At 42.1% G+C, this 23,085-nt stretch overlaps 1 protein-coding gene across 1 annotated transcript in view; it reads left to right on the top strand.

The window, feature by feature from the left end:
• SCRG1 (stimulator of chondrogenesis 1) overlaps positions 1–22,215 on the top strand; it is a 76,703-nt gene extending 54,488 nt beyond the window's left edge. Inside the window, exons 4-6 of the mRNA XM_083457693.1 lie at positions 14,279–14,491; positions 17,849–18,119; positions 21,643–22,215. Of these exons, the coding sequence (XP_083313819.1) occupies positions 17,884–18,119; positions 21,643–21,697 (291 nt within the window). The 5' untranslated portion in view covers positions 14,279–14,491; positions 17,849–17,883 and the 3' untranslated portion in view covers positions 21,698–22,215. The remainder of the gene's footprint in view (positions 1–14,278; positions 14,492–17,848; positions 18,120–21,642) is intronic.
• The last annotated feature ends 870 nt before the right edge of the window (positions 22,216–23,085 follow it).

The following is a 23,085-nucleotide window of genomic DNA, read 5'->3' as shown; positions in this document are numbered from 1 at the left end:
ATGACCATGATAAATTGCTCTTGAGGGAGCCATTTCCTCACCCTCCCTGCTGGCGGTAGAGTTCTGCAGTTAACAGAGCAGGCTTAGGAAAGATACAGAACAATAGGTAAAGGAAAATGGAGCCTGACCCGAAACAGAGTGGGTGGTATGGGAAAAGTGAATAATGAACTGAAAGATGATTTACTGCAAACCGGAATCAACAATGGCAATTGTGGTAGGACTAACATGCAATGAAAGGTCTCCCTGGCCCAAAGTCTTCTCAACTTCCTTTTTAATAGATTGTCAACCCATGAAGGGGGCGGCCAGGGAAATATACTCATTCATAAAGGAGAGGTGTTCTTGATCAAACACATCCCCCCATTAGTGCACCTATCACAACACAATTAGGTTCCCTGCCACCAAGCTCAATTTCATTAGGCCTTTCAATCAACAAAAACGAGGGCACATAGGAAGGGAGGAAGGGAAATAGAATTCAACAAGGGGAAGGGGAACTTGGTGTGTTACTGGCCATGCACTTTGTAAGTTGCTGGCCAAGCATTTTGCAAGTCGCCTGCAAAGGGCATAGATATAGTTACAAGAAAAAGACGTAGCAAAACCTGAAATCAAGGTCCTTAAGAAGTTTCATCATTTTGGACACTATGAACAAAACAAAATGTCATCTTCTGAAATAAATTGTCCTTCCTATCCAGCTTTTGTACTCATCATTAGTCCAGAGATTGGAAGCACAGTTGCCAATTTCTCTATAGAGAACGAAAAGGCAGCCCCTCCAGATGACCTGTTGTATTGCACATGATGGTTTGTGCTCATGATGGTATTGGGATGGTGATATGTGATCCTGCTTTCAATAGTGTTTGTACCTGCAAACATATGCGGGGGGGGGGGGGGCTAAACTGTTTCATTTCCAATTGCTGCATAACTTGTAGCTTGCAACTGAAATCCTGTCGCTTTTTATAGCACAAATGTTCCAGGGCGGGCAGTTGTCCTGCTTTCGTTGTGCTATAGTGCAAGAGTGCCCCTCCAGATGGTGATAATGTCGTAAGACTGAGTAAGCATTGCAGAGCAAAAAATCCAAACAGAATGGACGGTTCAGTATAAATCCACCACCAATGTACTATTATTAAGTCAATGACTTGTTCGAGAATACACCAGTCTGGAGATGCCCCAAAATGGCACACTTATCCTTGGGAAAACATCAGTTGCAGAGTTGTGAACTAGATGGACCATTGATCAGACCTGGTATAAGGCAACTTAAAAAGGTAAAGGGACCACTGACCATTAAGTCCAGTCGTGACCGACTCTGGGGTTGCGGCGCTCATCTCACTATATTGGCTGAGAGAGCTGGTGTACAGCTTCCAGGTCATGTGGCCAGCATGACCAAGCCACTTCTGGCGAACCAGAGCAGCGCATGGAAACACCGTTTACCTTCCCGCTGGAGCGGTACCTATTTATCTACTTGCACTTTGATGTGCTTTTGAACTGCTAGGTGGGCAGGAGCAGGAACCGAGCAACGGGAGCTCACCCTGTCGCAGGGATTCAAACCGCCAACCTTCTGATTGGCAAGTCCTAGGCTCTGTGGTTTAACCCACAGCACCACCCACGTCCCATAAGGCAACTTACTCTTCCTATTGCTGTACTATGCAATACCAGGAGAGGAAATACAGCACAGAGCTGTAGAAAGAGCTCCCTCTTGTCGAAACACGACAAGGGCACAGCCATAGAAATAAAGCAGCTCCACATAAAAATGCCCTATAAATAGAAACAGGCAGGGATCCAACTGAACTGTCAGGGAAGCAGACATCTATATCCCCTAAATTCAATGGGAACTATATAATCTGATTAAAGTTTAAGATGCTTTGGAAATCAGCTGCTAATTAAAGCTTGGCAGAAATGCCCTGCAATAGAATCCAACTCGGGGAGAATGCAGAGGGCTGGTGCCTCATGAAACGAAAGTTCGTGCTCGCAGCAACCTCTTAATCTGTCTTTAATAATCTGTCTTCGGGGAGATGTCAAGCGAGTGAAATTATCTCTTTTATGCAACCAACGATTAGCTGTTTGAAAAGTTACAAGCTGTCACGCTCACTTGTTCTGCTTTAAGACACAGGTCCTGGGCAAAACAGGAGAGGAGGACAGTGACACAGGCAGGGCAAGGAGGGCACATCATGGAGCAGCTTTGAGGGCGTCAACAACTTCTACGTTTTAGAACCAAAGTAGGTAGGCCAACCTCTGCCCAGCTGATGGCGGCCATGTTGAACCTGTTAGGGGAAAGCCTGAGATGGTTGTCACAAGGATGAGTAGGCCCCACACAAACATGACCCCCATGCGATTGGGTTGTTGTTGTTGTTGTTTGTTGGTTTTTTGGATATTATAATTACAGACCTTTATATTTTAATGTATCAATTTGGGATTAATTTATTGTGTGCTTTAATTGTGGCACATTTTTTAATTATGCTGTAATTATTTGAACATTGTAGTGCAACTGGTTTTCATCATCATTCTCTTTGATTTATTTGCATGCCACTTCTCCACAGTTGCTCCCAAAGTGGCTCGCGGCAACATACTAAATCCACAAAACATTCTATAAAGCAATAACAGTTAACCTAGTTTAACAGCTTGACACTAAACAAGGGAGAGAATAACACCCAACAAAGAAGTAAGATGTTTTGTAAGCTGTTTAGAAGTCTATTTTGATGAGGAGGAGGAGGAGGAAGAGAAGTATAAAAGGCTTGTCTCCAAATGAGGAGTCCCTGAGAAATGTATTTGGCAAAAATAATTTTAAAACAATTAGGGCCCCATTGTCCAATCACTAGACTGCTTTTAAAAATGCAGAATCAAATATAACAAACTTGGTGTCTGACCATTTATGCTGGAACACATACCTGGGTGGTTGTTTTTTCTATACACAAGAAATTTACGTAACAATGACATTGGGAATATAGACCCCATTTCACCGTGGCTAAATCTCTATGCATTTTTTAAAAAACAGCCTAGTGCTAGGACACTGGGGACAAGAGAGGGCTTTGGAGAAAATTAGAAAGTGAGATAAAAGGTTCGTATTGTATAATTTAAAAATAATCGCACAAGAACTGGGAAAGAAGTGAATGTAAAAAGTCTAGGGAGGATGGGCTGTTTTGGGATCGTCTCCCCATTGCCCATTCGCTACAATAATAGAATAGTAGAATTGGCAGGGACCCCAATAATCATCTAGTGGAACCCCCTGCAATGCAGGAATAAGCAGCTGTCCCATACGGGGAACATACCTGCCACCTTGGCATTATCAACACTCTAACCAACTGAGCATCCAGTTGATCAACAAGTTTTTTATTTGCTTGTACTTGTACAAAGGAAACCTTTGGGTTTTCCTGAGCCTTCTGAGACCTCCCTTTCATGTGCTCGTGGCACTATTTTGGCTACATATCCACTGGCACTCACCTCTGAACCTTGGAACTAGAGGGAATGATACAGCAAAATGAAATACAATATGAGATAGACAAGGAGAAATGAGCAATATATTCTAGCAGTAAGTCTGTCTATTATCGGAATAGGAAACATGGTCAGACTATTTATTCAGAAATATTATGATGCTGTCCTATGAAATAATGGACAGTGAGTATTGCATATCTTGCACCGTATCATATACATGGCTATAGCTATCTCTCCAATATACACATGTCTGTCTGCATCTCATTATTATCCACTAGGACATACAGATGAAGCTTTGCAAATATCTCTCTTAATAAAAACATCCCTCTCTTTTCCATTTGGCTGAAACTATGGACATAATTCTTACCATGCTTGATTTAAATTTGGTTTGGCTGCTTTGCGGCTGATGAGCTTTTGTGGGTTGGGGGAATTGGATGTTCTTGTCCATATAATCCCCTGCTATTCTGTTTCAGATTCTTCTCACATTTTCCATACTACTTTCACTTTTCTTGTTTCCTTCCAGAAGCCACGATTCAGTCTTAGATTGGGTTCCAAAAACGTTGCAACTCCTTTGATATGGAGAAAATGTGTGTGTTATTAAGGCAGATAATAAGGTTTCTAGTGTTTCCTAGGTCCAGCGGTAAAGAGCTGCTGTTTTGTTCTCCAACTCTCAGCAAGCTCTATATGCAAGCTAATTTAGAGATACTTATAAGGGAATTCTATTTTGCTTATGTTTTTAATTTAAGAAAATAATAATAATTGCAGGCATCCAAATGCTAGCCTTGCCTTTGTGGAAAGCCCTTGCCCCCAGGCAAGTCACGACATCCAGTTTTCACTGATCCCCTTTATTTCTGTGCCATATCACCATCTGTTCTGGAAGGCTCCCTAATAATCCGGAGCAGCATTTTAGGGTGGGAATCACCAAAAACCAGTTGCCCCAACTTGGGTGAGCAGAAGTGGTTTCTACTAATGCAAAGCCACCACTGAATACAACCCAACAAATTTAGAACTACTACTACTAATTTACTATTAACTATTAAATTTATACACTGCCTACTAAGCAGCTCTAACAAGCTTATCTTATGTTTTCTTGCTTGCTTGCATTCACAGGTGCTGAGCTTACGGGAGTGGACATCGTACCATTCTCTCTTGCCACTTTTTAAATAACTGCTTATGTATATGAAGAAAACAATGATGCATAAAGCTGCTGGCCTCAGCATGGAGCCATTTGGGTCTGGCTGCAGCCCCAGTACAAAACTGCGAGGAGTAAGTTTGATAGAGGCCAGACACGTGACTCTCTTTCCTCCATCTGACCAGACACATGCTCTGTTAGCAGGAGTGAGTCCTTTCAGTGACTGATCTGGTGGTGCTCTAGGGCAATGTGGAGGACAAGGGTGGTGGTTTGGATATTTCTGTCTTACCTTCCTCTGAGCAATGATACCAGGTGGGTCCTGCATGATGAGGAGTCACCATGCAAAAGCATGTTAAATCAGAATATATATTTCTTAGCAGGAGATGCATTCTGATTATTCAATTGATTCATAATATTAGTCAGCTGCCAAAAATTAAGCAAACACCTAAGTGCTTTTCTGGATTGGGGCCTACGAGCCGAGTTTGCAAACAGCCCCGCATTAATCTAAGTCGGTGAGTGTTTTTGCCATTGACTTCAATGGCAAGCCAGCATTTCTCTGCTTTTGAGCCTTCCCCCTCAGGGAGACGCCCCAAAATCTCAGTGTTACAATCCAGTTCCATTAGTTTTTTACTGCTGCCGTATGATGTCTTTAGAGTGATGTCATCTACTTTAGCATTCCCCATGAAATAAAAGGCATGAACTAGTAGCCAAGACCTCTGTCAATTTGTGCCAATGGTGCTGTGGGAGCCAGGTTAGCCTGTCCTTCTCTTAAATCCAGCACTTGCCATGTGGAGTGAAGAGAACCTGGCCTTGAAAAGAGGTTGGATGGTGTGTGTGTGTGTGTGTGTGTGTGAGAGAGAGAGAGAGAGAGAGAGAGAGAGAGAGAGAGAGTTGGGGAGGGAGGTTAGCACACAAGTGAGAACTGTGGTCACTTACTTGTCTTCACCCAATGCCCCACCTTGGGTGCTTTTTTTAAAGGTCAGACGAATCCACATGTAAAGTGTTGAGAACATACCAGCCTCCCATCCAGCAGTGGATGGCATGATGGAGCTATGCTATTCACCTAACCTCCATCCAGCTGAGTTGCTGAAGCATACTGGCACGGAAACGGGCAGCGGGTTGGTGACTGTGAAGTTGTCGTGGTGCAAACACACCAGCAGGGGCACTGGATTGGCTCCACCAGTGTGTTTGCACTGTCCCAACCTCCACACCACTATAATTCCCAGAGTGGCTTAACAATCAATTCCTCTTCACAGGGAACGCTGAGAATTCTAGATCTATGAGGGGACGGAGGGCCTCCTAACAACTCTCAGCACCCCTTAAGAAACAACAGCTACCAGAATTCTTTGGGGGAAGGCACGACTATTTAAAGTGGTCTCATCATGCTTTAAACGTATGATGCAAATGTCACCCAGGTTTCAGTTTCCTGAATGGAGTAGCAGCTTGGACTTGATGGTTTCTGAAGCCCCCTCCAACTGTGTGGTTCCATAAAGAACAGAGGAAGGAGATCTCTGGGAGCTGGGAGAGTTGTTGGACTTTCTTCCATAATCTCATCTCTTCTTCTTATTATTTTAATTATACTGACAAAAACATGGGAAAACGTCCCCTTTGGATTTTTTATTTTTTTTTAGAGCCTTGCCTTTTTGTCTTAAAGTTACCCATTTTATTTGGCTAAACGATAAAACCTGAGACCCAAGGGACATGGGGCTGTTGTATTTGTGCACAAAACGGCATGTTTTACAAGGCTGTTAATACACACCTTGAGTATCTTAAGGAACAAAGATCTGCTTAATGGCCTCCTAACACATTTACTGCTACAACTTCAAGGAGTTATACATAAGTCTCTTCTACTTTAAGAGTGCAGAAACAGTATGCAAGGGGTGGGGAACATAAGTTGTGTCATGCATTAAGGTATGATGGTGGGTACTAATTTAAGAATGCAATTTCAAAGCATTGAAATCCCCAGGTACGCACTTCTGGAAATCATTTGGAGCTCATAACTACTCACTGTGATTCATGCCCCCCTTCTCTTTCCTGCCAACATTAAACTGAGAACCAGTTTGTAGAACTGTTTCAGTGCCCAGACGTCATAGACAAAGTCCAAATCATAGGGATAACATTGTTGTACAGTATTTGGAAAACCCAGATTCAGCTGTTTGCTTATCTAGGTATCGGGGAGTGGGGGCTTGTTTCAGGTGATCCCACCCAATAGTGTGGTTGTGAAACTAAAATGCCATTCTGCACCTTATGAAAGAAGGTTATACCATATACAGTGGTTACCTTGGGTTAATAACTTAATTCGTTCCGGAGGTCTGTTCTTAACCTGAAACTGTTCTTAACCTGAAGCACCACTTTAGTTAATGGGGCCTCTCACTGCTGCTGCGCTGCTGCTGCGCTGCTGGAGCACAATTTCTGTTCTCATCCTGAAGCAAAGTTCTTAACCCAAGGTACTATTTCTGGGTTAGCAGAGTCTGTAACCTGAAGTGTATGTAACCTGAAGTGCATGTAACCCGAGGTACCACTGTAGTGGCTAAGGATATAGCTACAATGCAAGAACCCCATAGACTGAATCACACTTCAGCTACAAAACATAGCAAAACTGCCATTTTCTCAGTCCGCAGACCAAGCCACACATAACACTAATGCACCATTGCAATTTTTACAATTAATAATAGAGGGGTTCCCATTTTCACCAGAACCACAGTGCATGGGGAAAGGAGGTTCAACACTTCCTTCACTACTGAATAAAGCTGCCACGGGTGGCAACTGGTATTTGATATTTGGCATCCTGGGTGACTAACCAGTGTGTACTAATGTGGCTTTTCCTAAACCCACATTCTGAAGTTTGTAGGTATTCTCCCATATACAAGCACGTCCCCTGAACTCCTTGAAAAAAGGGTGGGAATAATCTCCATCATTGTGGTATTGTTATTCAGTGGGCATTCTGTAAATCAAAAAATAGCCGCATTAAGTAAGACAAAACCGAGAAAGGTGACAGTTTGTGTTGCATTTGTGAGTCTCTGTGTGTGGAATTGGGTGTGTGTGTGTGGTGCTGGTTCTGTTGTAAGAGGTTCCATTGGTTTGTACTGCAGCGATTTTCAGGTCATTTTCAAAGTGATTCCAAGTGCATATATTTATTGTGGTGGGGGGGACAATTACAGTGGTATTTAGAGAGTTCATTAGTGACCTCTTCTGGCTATGTTAGTGAATGGCAAAGGGATGTTTCTTTAAAAAGAAGAAACCCAAATTGTCTGGTGTGATTCTTGTGTAGGTTAACACCTTGATCTCCAAGAACAAACAGATTAAGCCGGAGTGACTGTGGTTGTATCTTATATTGTGTGATCCCACTTGTGTCTTCCTCAATGACTAGGAAACAAAAATAGTTTCTGCTAATTCTGATGGATACAGACCTGTCCAAGCCAACTCTTATGGCCTCAGCTCAGAATGATACGTACAGTTATATATTTCACCTTTCTCTCAAGTTGCCCAAGACAGTGTTTATCCTGATAAGAGGCTCTGTGAACAAGGTTAGACCAAAAGTGCCTGGGACCAAGGTCACCCAATGAACTTGAATCAAGGCATCTCCAGCCACTCACATATAACCCACCTTTCCTGCATGGTTCTCCCATTCTTCCCCAATATATTGCCACAACAACCCTGTGAGGTAGGTTAGGCTAAGAGCCCATGGCTGGCCCTAGTTCACCCAGTGAGCTTCAATGGCGGAGTTAGAATTTGAACCCAGATTTTCCCAGTTCAACATTGCAACCACTGCACACTCATCCTCAAAAGGAGCATCAGATACCACACAGCTAGGTGATAGCAGACTCCGGCTTCCTCTACCCCACTCTTCCCTTTAGTGCGGCGGAAGAGACCTGGTGTGGCAGAACTGAACTGCCAAGACCCAGGAACGAAAATGTAGCATGACAGCATCAAAGGAAGATGCCAATATCAGATCATATGGGACTGGAATTAGTAAATAATTGTCCCCTTCCACTATATCTATGAAGTCATCAGCACTGGACCAGGACTATCATGAACCAACAAGGCAGCCACCTTGGGTGCAGACCTCAGAGGGGTGCAGGACTGGCATTTGAGGGTCACAGTTCATACAGAGTAGTATTTCTTATATATTACACAACTCTGATAATATTTAAATTTTATTTTCTATTTTGAATAATTTTATCATTTTTAAAAGTCATTCATACATTAAAAGTGTTGTCTGGAAGCAACTAGTTTCTTCATTTCGATTCAACAGACCTATAATTATTTACCTGCATCAACAGGGAAATAATTATTGCATTGGCAAATTCTAACTATCCATGTATCAGACTTAGGCATAAATGCTAAGCCACTGGGTGAAAGAGTCAGAGCAATGCTTTGAAACCACTGAGATATTATCTTGGTAGCATATATGATGCTTTAATAGAGATTTTGATGACACAAGTCTAAAAAGTTTATTTGGAAATACTGAAGCTAAGATCCTTGCTGATACATTTTGTAAGTTTGTTGTGTCCCTTGTTACATGCTTCCCTGAAGCTGAAACACACATAAATCAAATTAAAATATATGGTAACAGAGCCCTGTAATAAATGGCATGCTTGTGATTCTGCTGGAAGAAGTGTCCCACCTGCTTTAGCTGCTACAAGCAAATTCACACAAGCAATAATTCCTGACGGAGTCAAAAGATGTGCAAACGATTTAAAAACACACAATCTATGCTCCATTATAGCACCAGGTGGCGCCAGGTAACCTGAAATTGTGAGCTTCAAGCGGCAATACTAAGAGTAAATCAGGCAATTCCTCTTCTCTTCTGCCTGTGCTTTTTTGTTGTTGTTGTTTAGTCGTTCAGTCGTGTCCTAGTGGTGATCTAATACTTTTTGCAGCTCCTGGTGACTTAAATGTCACCCCAGGACCTTTTGCAATGCTACAGGCAACGCTGGAAATAATTCCTAAGTGTATGTCTTCATCCAAACTATATCCTACCTTTACATTTGCTCATTGCAGCTAACAAAATAAATTTTCCCAGAACGGTGTCCTACAAAAATGCTGTTTTCCATACATATTTTTTCTTTTTAAAAAAACTTTACTGCAAAACAATTTACATATAACAACACAGACAAACCAAGACAATACCTCAGTGACAACTAAACATTAACTAACAACACATCATCTAACACCACACACACTTTTGACTTCCAATTCACCTCATTGTGCTTTCTACATATTCTTAACCTTTACACATTCCCTGTTACATCTGTTACATATCGAGAAAATTTTCTACATTTATAGTTTTCCTTCATATTCAAGATTCAATCTAGACCTGTCAGATTTGCATTTTTACAATATTGTTTTAGATATTCTTTAAATGTTATCCATTCTTTACACACTTTCTGGTCTGAGTTTCCTCTTATTCTCCCAGTCATTTTCGCAAGTTCCAAGTATTCTATCATCTTCACCTGCCAGTCAAGCTTTGTAGGAATTGAGTCACATTTCCAGTTTTTTGCTACTAAAATTCTAGCCACCACAGTTGCACACATAAAGATGGTTATAAAGGTGTTTTTTTTGTGTGTGTTTTCCATATTTGGGGGCAAGGTTTCCTGAGCAGCTACTGGACCAGCTCTGTAGTTTGGGAACTGGAGGTACTGTGATATGATGGTTCCACTCCTAACTTCAGGGTCAGATGGTTGAATTGTGTTGTTCAGGTTTGTGGTGCTTGTGCTATAAGGTACTGGAGGGTTTAATCTTGTCCCCTGTGCTATTGAACATCTATATGAAGCCACAGATGAGATCATCAGTAGTTTGGAGTTGGGTGCCATCAATATGTTGGCGACACCTAGCTCTGTTTCTCTTTGACATCTGAATCAAATGAGGCTGTGCAGAATATGGACCATGTTGGGTGAAGCTGGATGAGGGCCAATAAACTGACACCTGGCAAAGGAGAGACTGTGCCCTGGTGTGGAACTTAGGTAGAAGGCCTATTCTGGATGGGGTTGCATTCCTCTCAAAGGAGGAGGCCCATAATATGGGAATGCTACTGATTCCTTCATTGTCACTGGAGGCCCAGGGGGCTTGAGTAGCTAAGTGTTCCTTTCACCAGCTTCAACTGGTTATTCAGCTTCAGTGTTTCCTGGACAGGGATATTAAAAAGGTGGTTTAAAAACCTGTTCCTATGCATCTATTAAATCTGCCTAACAATGGGATTTAAACTCTGCTACTGGGGCCCTCTGTGTGCAAACCCTGCGCTTTAAAAACAGGCACAAGCTGTTTTTCTTTTGTGTTAACCCACACATGTGGGTCTGTAGAAGATCAAATATAATTCATATATCCTCTTACTAATACCCATCAGTCTGCTGCTCTGACTCATTGTTTAACCTGCCCTGCTGATGTTGTTTTACCTACAAATGCATTGTCTTCTGTTTTAATGTATGCCAACCTTGGCATTGCTCACTCGATGAAGGGCGGCTAGAAATCCTTCTAATAAAGAAATACTCTAAGACAGCAGGTCAAATATTTCCCTTCTTCGCTTTACAGGCCTTATGAAATGCGAACAGCACAAGATAGGAGCTGAAGAAACTCATTGCAACATGCTTATAGTCTCACTTCCTGCATATTTTCCACTCAGTTTTCTTTCTGATGGGGTTGTGCACTCTAGTCCAAGCATGGCCTCCTGATTAGAGATTTGGAATCAAATCCTGTAGCTATACTGTCCTTTTGTTTGAAAGTGCAAAAGACACAGGACAAGGTTGCTAGCAAGGGGGAGGAAACCTCAGGCCCATGTTGCTTCAGTGACTAAAATATCTATTCCCAACTATGGCTTTTCCTAGACTGGGATAGCCTGGTCACAATTATCCATGCTTTGTTAAGCGGTTGCTAATTTTGTTCTAGACCCGATTCAAGTACCTTCTGGACCAAATTATAAATGAGTTGGGCCTCAAATATCTGAAAGAAAGCCTCTTCCTTTACCAACCTGCCCATACATTTAGATCAGCAGAGGAACCCTGCTTATGGGCCTGCCTCAAGTGAGAGCTGTGGTACCTGGGTGCCCTGAAGGGCCTTCTCGGTGGGAGCCCCTCACTTATGGAATAACCTCTCCACTGAGGCGTGTGGTGTTGATGAGTAAAGACTTGCCTTCTTTGTTTTATTCCCTTCCTGCTGCCATGTAGATTTCCACTGAGATTTGTTATGGTAATTCATTATTTCTTTAAGCTTTTAAAACATCACAAATTATGGTTTTAATGCATATGCAGTCCTGTCCCAGCACAATTTGGTGAAGGATGAGATAAACATACTTGAAACAAACATACACAGTAGGGCATGTTAGTTTGGATTCCTTCTTGGCAGTTTTAAAAGAACCAATTCAATAGACAGATGCACACTTTTAAAGCTCTAAACCCCATTGGAAACAAGTACCTTTTTACCACGGCCTTTGACTCCTGAGATAGTATATATCTTAGGAACACCTTCTTCTTTGGATTGTAAATTGCTTTAACCAATTACTTTTATGCTGGTGTATTCTGCTCACGGACCACCTGGTGAAGGACAGGTAAGAAATCAAATAAATAGCAACAACACCTGAAGGAGCTCCATCTTCCATGACCACCTCTCTGTGCTCATAGTTTATCTGCTGATGGCCTTCTTCAAATGCCTCTGTAGAGAAGAGCCATTTTGAGCTCAGCTACCCCAGGTATGGAAGGGACTTGCTCCAAGCCGCTTGCCTGATGGCACTTTCTTTTTGGTGCTAGATGAAAATATTCTTATTTGTTTTACTTTCAATACTTCATAAATAGCTCAGGCAGCTTTGGATGTACCAGATTTTTTGCTCTATAAGACTCACTTTTTCCCTCCTAAAAAGTAAGGGGAAATGTGTGTGCGTCTTATGGAGCGAATGCAGGCTGCACAGCTATCACAGAAGCCAGAGCAGCAAGAGGGATTGCTGCTTTCACTGCTCAGTGATCCCTCTTGCTGTTCTGGCTTCTGGGATTCAGAATATTTTTTTCTTGTTTTTCTCCTCCAAAAACTAGGTGCATCTTGTGGTCTGGTGCATCTTATAGAGTGAAAAATACGGTACCTTTAAGTATTCTTGACTGCTCTTTCATCTGCCAACTCATAGTCTGTTTGCAATTTTATGCATTTGTACATTTTGGGGAGATGGGAACCTTGTAACCAGCTGGAATCAAAGTTGAAAAACAATAAATAAAAATAAATGGACAGGTGGTGGTGGTGGGGAAACGACGACAAACATGACAGCTTTCTCCAGAGACCAAAAACAGTGTCATTTCTTCCTGACTGGATCTATGAATGCTGAGTTCACATGATTACCCATGAGCATGTGAGCACATATAATCTGTAATGTTAACATATAATTTTATTAGGATTATTTGTGTTTTATTCATATTTATTAGGTTATTTTATTTTATTTTAAATGATTGGTACTACCAGTTTTTTTTAATGAGTATTTTAGATTGCTTTACGTTAACCACTTGGTAGAGCAGTAGTATTCAACCTTTTGAGACCTAAACCCACATCTGGAGACCCATTTCTTAACACGCGCGCACACACACACCGTATTTGTATGGTAGCAGTGCTGCTGTTGTGAACAGGCAAATGACCCAGTAGAGTGGCTACTGACCCACAAGTTGAAAACCAGTGACTTAACAATATTTTTTACTGAAGTAGTAATACGGTAAGCCCATAACTTAGAGGTTACATTCTGGAGCTTGCACCGAAAGTCAAATTTGTGTATAGTAAAAACCCATTTGGTTCAATGGTGGGTGGGATGACCCAAGCCATTTTTCCTGGAGCCCCACAACCTTTACATTTTAAATAAATACATTTTTGCCACGTCCACAAAGCTGAATGTGCACCAAGTTAAATGCACTTAAGTTAGAATCAGAGTTGGAAGGGACCTGGAAGGGAATCCTGCCCACAGCCATCCCTGGGTGGGCTCAAACCACCAACCTTCTGGAAAACCGCCAGTTGCAATGACCTATTGCATCAAGAGGCTTCTTTACTGTATATAAATCTTGCCAAGTAACATAAGTAATGGGTGGTATTCAATTAAGCTGTACTCATGGCTAATTAATAGGCATGGCTAATCTTAGTAAGTCTAGGTAAAGGTAAAGGGACCCCTGACCATTAGGTCCAGTCGTGGCAGACTCTGGGGAGCCGGCGTACAGCTTCCGGGTCATGTGGCCAGCATGACTAAGCCACTTCTGGCGAACCAGAGCAGCGCACGGAAATGCCGTTTACCTTCCCGCCAGAGCGGTACCTATTTATCTACTTGCACTTTGACGTCCTTTCGAACTACTTGGTTGGCAGGAGCAGGGAACGAGCAATGGGAGCTCACCCCGTTGCAGGGATTCAAACCGCCGACCTTCTGATCGGCAAGTCCTAGGCTCTGTGGTTTAACCCACAGCGCCACCCGCGTCCCCTTAGTAAGTCTACTCTTGAGTAAAACTTAGCTGAATATCACTCAATATGCCCCACACGGGCACTGTGGTCTGCTCACATTGACATATGATTGCACGAAGTAGCCTAAGGTTGCTTAAAGGGCACCATGGCTCTCAGTGGACTTACTTGTGAGTAAACATACCTCAGCTCATGCTGCCCAACTCTGATGCACACACTTTGCCATTTATTTACTTTCACATTGCAATATATTTTCCCTTCCTGACTTTGGTAATCTTTTTTTTTTTTTTACATTTTGCTTGAAATTCTGTTGGAAAGGGAGACCTCTTCGTTTCTCTTTTGCCAGCTTCCTTGCCGTTCTCTCCTTAGCGACAGTCTACCACTGGGAAATCAGAGTCAGGACAAACAAAGGAGCATTTATCCGGGATTTTCTTCCAGCCCTCCTTCCCTGCAGCATCTCCCTTTAGCTTGCTTCAACATTTGAAAAGACACAACAGGCAAGGAGGCAAGAAAAAGAAGCAAACAAATAAGGTATGTCTCTTCCCTGCCCTGTGCAAATGATCCTAGTTAATTAGTTTTCTCTGGACTAGTTCTAAGAGCTAAAACTAAAGCCACGTGCGTTGAACCCAGGCAAGCCGAAAACATCCCGAGGTGGAGGTGACCTGCACCTCAGGTGGTGGTGGATATGAAGAGGTATTAATTTGCTTAACAGCCTTGACTAAGTAGCTGAGGAAAGGCAATCTCTTTTCTTTGTTATGAATCCAAAAGAGAGAGCTTAAAAATACAGGATATGCAATACTACAGAGCAGTGCTGGGAAATTCTGATGTGTTTAATATAGTGAATGTCAGCAACAAATGCATTCATTGAACTAGAATATCTGAAAATTATGTGTTTGCCAAGACAGACAGTACCACTATGTGTGATGGTGAGCAGAGCAGCGAATCCACCAAGAAGAGATTCCATGAATTGACTCTTTGTGAAAACAGACCATCAATTCCATGATTCTTTAGAGGCACTAGGGTTGTTGTTTTACATTAAACCCCCGTTTAATTTCTCCAAAGAAACCAGAATGTACATGGATATTCTTATTTGTCATCTTCATACCCATTCTTCGCTCCATAATAATAATTTCCAGCACTGCTCTGTAGTATTGCATACCCTGTATTTTTAAACTCTATTGGATTCATAAGTGGACACACACATATGAGAGGGGGGAGAGAGAGAGAGAATAGCCTGCCTGCTTGAACCACAGCAGTACCAAAAATGATTAGCACACCTTTCTGATTCCAAGAAAACAGATGGGTGTAATTCACATCACCTCACTTACTAGAGAAGCCTGAAAATAAGACACAAGTGACAAGATGTGCACTTCAGCATTGTCAATGTGCTTCCATAGTAGCTAGAATGTGGATATTTGGTCCACAGAGTCCAAGTCACCTTTATTACTAGGAAATAGAACCTTTTTGACATGAAACAGTTAAAACTCAGGATATGAAATACACCTCTGAACACAGACCAGTACTCCAGCAGAGAGGGAGACAAGGGAGCCTGGGCAGTAAGATGGAAGGCAAAAAACACTGGAAAAATAGAGGGCAGTTTTCCATTGTCCAAATTCCCACAATTAAGGAATTTACAGGTAAGTTGTATTCTTTTCCTAAAACTTTTTCTTCTTCTTCTGTTACTTTGCTGTCATTTCTTATCAGGGTCATTTCCAAAAAGCCCTAAGAATAGACTAACTGTCTCTTTCTCATGCTTTTATCCATCACCATAATCCACTTTCACATTAATCTGTGATTTTGAAAAATATTTCCTAAAACTACATATTAAAATATATTAATAAATGTGTGTTAACTCAAAGCATATATTCAGATCTCTCTTTTGAAACATTTAAAATGCTGAAAATGTGTAACAAAGGGTAAAATCTGTTAAGACTGCCTATCTTAGATTATGTGCACATCTGATAAGAGAAATTAGGTTGCTTTTGTACAGGATCAAATTCTTCTAACAGATGGAGTCTAACCTTGAACAAAAAGGAGCCTTGAAAACACTGCACAGGGAGTGTGTTTTTGAAGACATCATTTGGGTAGTGTATCATCCATCATACTCATCAATTTAAAGCAGTAGTGTTGTACCTTGGTTGATGAAAGCCTTGCAAGTCGAACGTTTTGGCTTCTGAATGCCACAAAAACCAGAAGGGAGTGTTCTAGTTTGCGAATGTTCTTTGGAACCCAAATGTCTGAAGCGGCTTCCACTTGGCTGCAGGAGCGTCCTTCAGCCAACTGGAAGCGGTGCCTTGGTTTCCGAACGTTTTGGAAGTTGAACAGACTTCCGGAACAGATTCTATTCGACTTCTGAGGTACCAATGTGGTGTCAATTAATGCTCCCTTAATAGGTTTATAGTACAAACCATATCATATTGTTTAGAGCAGGCATCCCCAAACTCGGCCCTCCAGAAGTTTTGGGACCACAATTCCCGTCATCCCTGACCACTGGTCCTGTTAGCCAGAGATGATGGGAGTTGTAGTCCCAAAACATCTGAAGAGCCAAGTTTGAGGATGCCTGGTTTAGAGCATAAAAACAATAGGTCCTCTGCACACACACTTTCACCTCAGGCCTCAGAAAATATGCTGGGATACCAAGAGGTAAGGTCAGCAGTAAACACTTCAATATCTTATTTGGGACCTTATTTGGTACATTATTTCGACTTTAAGTACATCAAAAAGCCTCCTTAGTTCTAATCCACACAGTAGCTGAAGACACATTTTAGGATTTACTGTTTTTTAAAACTGGCAACACCATGCCATCACCATCTTAAATACTGTAAACGATACAACAATAAATACACTTGGAACATAGACAAGATTTACGGTACTTATTGTGTTGACTGAGGGATCAAAGTGCTGGAGAGACCCTGAGCTGCATCTATACCATCGGGGATAGCTACAATGGCTTTAAAAGTTTCTATCTGGTTCAAATCCTGTGCTGACTGAAGTCAAAGATGGGCAACAGCCTGGAAACAGGAGGGCTGACTAGCAGCTAGGGAAAAGAGTGGCTCAGGAATATTGGCTTCTGCACAACACAGTGGCCTGCACAACTCTGTTAAATCCCATTGCTATGGTTAAAGTTACTTTTTAAAACACCCTCTGCTTCTGGCAGATATGACAATCTGGGTCAGAATGAGAATCTGGAATGATCTAGCAATGATTTGTGCCTTAGCAACACATTTTCCAGTTTCATCATCTGTTTCTGCAAGTCTCAGAACATTTTCTGAAACAGCCTGCTGAAACTGTAGATTCAATTTTTTTTTCTGCCAAACTTAATCTACAGGAGGGCAACACCTTGCAAAGACCATCACAACACTGTGGAATTGCTAATTCCAGCACTCTGGATGAGATACTTCTAGGAAGAAAGTCCCATCCATTTCAGTTTTCTTTGTTTCTTGTGTTTCCAATCTTAAATTCAGTTCTTTACATTTTTGCAGAAAATTAACTAGCATTTTAATGTGAATTTCTCCTAGTTTTTGTACGCCATTTTCACAAATGTGCCCATTTCTGCGAGCAATTTTCCCTAGTATGCATTTCTGTATGTTATTTTCACTAATATATGCATTCATATGCACACATTCCCCTAACATATGCATATTTGCAAACATTGCTTAGGGAACTGCGTTGCGGACTTTGGGCAAGTGTGAATTTCGTAGGATGACTGTGATTCAATTCTCATATCCTTTAAAAAATGACAATTTGGTAAGATTTGGCTTTAAATGCAAATGGAATCAAACTTCTCCTATCCATGGATAGTGGAAAAACAGGGCTAAAGGGATGAATTTGATAAAGACTGATTCTATGTCGGCACCCAGCTAAGCGCCTTTTCTCTTCTCTCCCTAGCACTATTCGTAAACTCTTGCCAAGATAGCACAAAAATGACGATGCTCTCCACTCTTCTGTTTCTGAGCTTTCTGCTTGGGACCAGCCCAACACCATCTGGCCGCCTCTCCTGTTACAGGAAAATATTAAAAGACCACAACTGTCACAGCGTCCCAGAGGGAGTGGCCAGTCTTCGTCCAATTGACGGGCTTCTTCAAGATCACTTCTGGGAGGGAAAGGGCTGTGAGATGGTCTGCTATTGTAATTTTAATGAATTGCTCTGCTGCCCAAAGTAAGTAACTTCTTTGACTCTTGCTTTCTTTTCTTTGCAATGAGAGATAATAAATAAATAAATAAATAAATAAATAAATAAATAAATAAAAATAATAATAGTTTATTATTTATACCCCGTCCATCTGGCTGGGTTTCCTCAGCCACTCTGGGCAGCTTTCAACAAAATATTAAAATACAGTAGTCCATCAAACATTAAAAGCTTCCCTAAACAGGGCTGCCTTCAAATGTCTCATAAAAGTCTGGTAGTTGTTGTTCTCTTTGACATCTGGTGGGAGGGCGTTCCACAGGGCAGGTGCCACTACTGAGAAGGCCCTCTGCTGGGTGACCTTGGGCTAGTCTCTCAGCCCCACTCACCTCACAGAGTGTTTGTTGTGGGGGAGGAAGGGAAAGGAGAATGTTAGCCGCTTTGAGACTCCTTTGGGTAGTGATAAAGCCAGATATCAAATCCAAACTCTTCTTCTTCTTCCCTGTAACTTGGGCTTTTTGCAGTGAGGGAACCTCCAGAAGGCCCTTGGCGCTGGACCTCAGTGTCCAGGCTGAACGATGGGGGTTGAGACGCTCCTTCAGGTACACAGGACTGAGGCCATTTAGGGCTTTAAAGGTCAGCACCAACACTTTGAATTGTGCTCGGAAACCTACTGGGAGCCAATGTAGGTCTTTCAAGACCGGTGTTATGTGGTCTCGGTGGCCGCTTCCAGTCACCAGTCTAGCTGCCGCATTCTGGATTAGTTGTAGTTCCCGGGTCACCTTCAAAGGTAGCCCCACATAGAGCACATTGCAGTAGTCCAAGCGAGAGATAACTAAAGCATGCACCACTCTGGCGAGGCAGTCAAACAAAACTAAAGTGTATAGTTATACATGTTTAATGATGTGACCAAGTCCCACTGAACTCAACGGGGCTTACTTGTGACTTGATATGCATAGGATTGCATAGTGTCATTGAAATCAAAAGCAGGAAACCCTCCATCTATTATTACCTAACATCCCAAATGATAACAAGAAAAATGAGCCCGTTTCAAAGCTTCAGTACCAAAATATTACATAGGAGTGCTATGGTCCGAAGGCATGGCACAGGGATCTTGCCAAAAGTAAGCAACCTTGGTCAGGTAAGAACCTGGATGTACACTGTCCTAGGGAGGCACTGTAGCTCAGTGGTCAAGCATCTCCTTTGCATGCAAAAGATCCCCAGTGACTTCAGGTAAGGCTGGGAATATTCCCTGCCTGAAACCAGAGCCACTGCCAGTCTGTTTAGACAATATGGAAGTAGACAGACCAATGGTCTGACTTGGTATGTCAAGTTTCATGATGGGTCATTCTTAATTTTTTATTTATTTATTAGATTTATATACCACACTTCGTTGCAAGATCCCAGGGTGGATTCTGACTTCTGTTTTAGACCACCACCACTCTTTTCCCTTACCTAATAAACATTCAGATATTTTGGACCGAAGGCTAGCTAACAATATGTAAGCCCATTTAAGTCTTTGGTGTAACACAAACTATAGGACATAGGGCCACTGATCCAGTAGGTGTGTCCACTTGTTTATCATGGAATTTGGGGTAGAAACAGTCGTTCTGAGGACAGAACGGTTCTGGTTATTACAAGTGCACCTCTGTTGCTGCTAGTTTCAAAGATGAGCAGCATAGACAAGATGGACAAAGGGAGGGGTGGTATTTTGGAGGTAGCAGTGTGTGTACCGAGGTGGTAGCAGTATGGTAACTGGAACACACAACACCATGAAATCAGGTTATATGGAATAAGTAACAGGTAGGTTCGGGAGCTAAATGCTTCACATTTTCCCTTCTCCAGTACAGTGGTGCCTCGCAAGACGAAATTAATTCGTTCCGCGAGTTTTTTCGTTGAGCGATTTTTTTTGTCTTGCGAAGCACCACTACAGTTAAACACTAACAGGGGCGGGGAGAAGCAGGGCAGCTGCCGCAGCCGGTACCTCGGACTCACCCGCACCTTGTGGCCACCGCGCGACGCGGCTGCTGGAGGGCGGCGGGGCTCAGGAGCGCGACTCTGGCTGCAACGCCGGCTGCTGGCGGCAACGGCCCTCTGAGAGGAGCGCGTGAGGGCGGTGGGCAGCGGCGCGAGGCAGCCGGAAGGTCGGCCGTCAGCCGGAAGGTGGGAGGAAGCCGGAGGAGCGCGGAAGTGAGCGTGCGTACGTGCAGTGAGCGTCGCCATGACAGGAGAGGCAGGGCTCTTTCGTCTAGCGAAGCAAGCCCTTAGGAAAATCCGTCTTTCGTCTAGCGAGTTTTTCGTCTTCCGAGGCATTCGTCTTTTGGGGTACCACTGTAGTTCCTTTCAACTCTATTCTGTTTATCTGGCAGAAATCCCAACATAACCATGCAGAATATTGTGCTGTTGGGGAGGAAAGTAAATGGGCTTGATATTTAGAAATTGGTCAATAACCCTCATTTCCAGAGACATTAGGAATTCAGATGAACTGAGCTCTTTAAGCTCTATCTAATTCGGGGATGGGGAGCCTGTGGCTCTCCAGCTGTTGTTGGACTACAGTCCTCATCAACCACCTGCCAGCATGGTCAATTAACAAGTATGGTGGGAACTGCTGTCCTGCAAAATCTGGGGGGCCACAATTTTTACATCTCGGTGTAATTCATAGGCCATACAGAGACAGTGGCCAATAAAACTAAGCATAATTGGTATACAAACAAAGAACAAAAAATGGTTTGCAATAAAAAAGGAAAAAAGAACTTAGCAGTGTTCTTTTAATGAAACAAGTGTTTGAATACTAATGGAGCTTATTCTGAAGCACCACTGCTTTTAAGGGGGCAGTTTTAAGTAAGTATATTTTAGGACCCATATATTATTAAAACCTCACATGTGGTCCTGAGCCTTTTAACCTAAAGTTCAGGTAGAAACCTGGGTAATTTGCATTTAATGAAATGATTTCCCTCCAGTTTCAGTAGGGAAATTGAAAGACCACCTGGAAACTTCAATTGGTCCAAAATGTGGCTGCCTGATTACTATTGTCACCTCTCTCTTGTAAGATCTGCATTGCTTACTTACTTATTTCCTGACTCAAGTATGGGTTCTAACCTTTAAATCCCTAAATGGCTTAAAGTCAGGTTACCTGGAAGACTACCTACTCCCACAAGAGTCTGGCCAGAAGTTAAGGTCAGCATTAGTTGCTCATTCCTTCTTTACCTGGAATTAGACTAGTAGGAGGAACTCAAGACAGAGCTTTTTAAATGGAATGAGCACTGAATTGTGGGAATACACTCCCCATGGAAACCTACTAAGCTCCTTCCCTTTTAGTCTTCAGACAGTTGCTGAGAACTTTTATTATTATTATTATTTCCAACTTCCTTTTTACATTTAGTTGCCTGCTTCTAATTTGATTGCTGGCTTTATAAAGTGTCTGCTTTTATGGTTGTTTAGTTTGTCTTCCATTTATTGTGTTTTCATTATTCTTGTAAGCCACTTTGCATATTTAAGAAACACAAGAAGAATGAAAGTATACTTCCCGATTTGAATTTCTGCCAATTTCTTTCAGGGGTATCTTTTTTGGGCCAAAAATATCATTTGTGATTCCCTGCAACAAGCCATGAAGAAACATTGCGTTTGAGAAAGGACGGCAAATGCAGGACTTAGTTTATGAAGACTGGATTAAGCTCATGTGGTCATCGGGGCTAAAGAAGATGGAATTTGAATGCCATACGGAAGCTACTATAACCACCAACCATTTTTTTAGGCATTCAATGTTTTGTTTAAACAAGACTAACAGCCCCACTATGTTTACCACTCATTGAATGGGCATTACCTCCAAGGAAGTAGACTTTAGGGACTGTAAAATTAAAGTTAATAAAACCCCACATGTAGCAGAGCTCTCAAATCTAATTTGATAGTGATGTTGATGTTCATTGACCTGACCTAAGTAACACAGCACAGAAGATACACTTCTTAGGGCTGCTTGGCTGGGATTGTCTTAATAACAAAGACTAAATTAACTAAGACTTAGCTAAAGTGTTTCATATGACTGTTTTCTTTTAATTCTTGGTGTTTTAACTATTTGTACGCAACTTGAAGCATCAGTTATTACACAAATAAAGCAAGATTTAATTCTCAATTCTCTCATTTAATAGACTAAGACACTGAACTACAAGCGTATTTAATCCCATCATACTACTTTTTAAGGAGTTTAATGGTCATTTAAAGTGATGTAGTTTCCATTGAAACAGCTACTGCACACTTCACAGAAACTGTGAGCACATTTAGCAAAGCTAAGCAGGGTCTTGCATGGTTTCAAATTGTATGGGGGACCGCATGTTGAGATCCCTGCACTGCAGGGGCGTGACTGGGTGACCCTCAGGGCGTCTCTTCCAGCTCTACAATTCTGATTATATTATCTGCCCTGTAGCCCTTTGATGGCAAATCTTTACATTTTGGTTTCCCCACTCCTTCCCTCCATGTCTCTTGCCATCTCTCTGAAGATGGGGCTGTGGCAACTAGTGGGTCTTTACAAGCTTCTCCATACATTTCAGTTATAAAATTCTAAAGACACCTTTATGCTTTTATGTGGTTAAGGAGACACAGCTGCTATAAAAACAGACTTACAATTGAACAGCAGCTGATCACGCATGGACTTGAATCAAAGCTCCATGAACACAACACAACTTCAGCTGGTTTAGATCAGGCCACGTCTGAAAAAAATACATGACATTAATAACTTTAAATGCTTCTCATCTTTAAAGGAGAACATGGAGACATGAGTGCAGATATGCAAATTCATTTTTAAGCAAAATAAAATATGGCAACATGCTTTTTTTCCCCAGTTTAAGTCTCATTTAATGTTCCTTCCTGCAGGGGGATTTTGGGTTCAGTGCTTATTACAGGATGGGGGGCGGGCGGGGGTGTGTGTGTCACTGCAACAGGGGTTAAGCATTTCTTTCCTTCCCAACACTCCATTCCCCAAAAAAACTGCTTTTCTTTTCAGAAA

This window comes from Podarcis tiliguerta, assembly GCF_965153285.1.
Source record: "Podarcis tiliguerta genome assembly, chromosome: 9".
NCBI lineage: Eukaryota > Metazoa > Chordata > Lepidosauria > Squamata > Lacertidae > Podarcis > Podarcis tiliguerta.
This window is presented reverse-complemented; position numbering and strand designations above follow the sequence as displayed.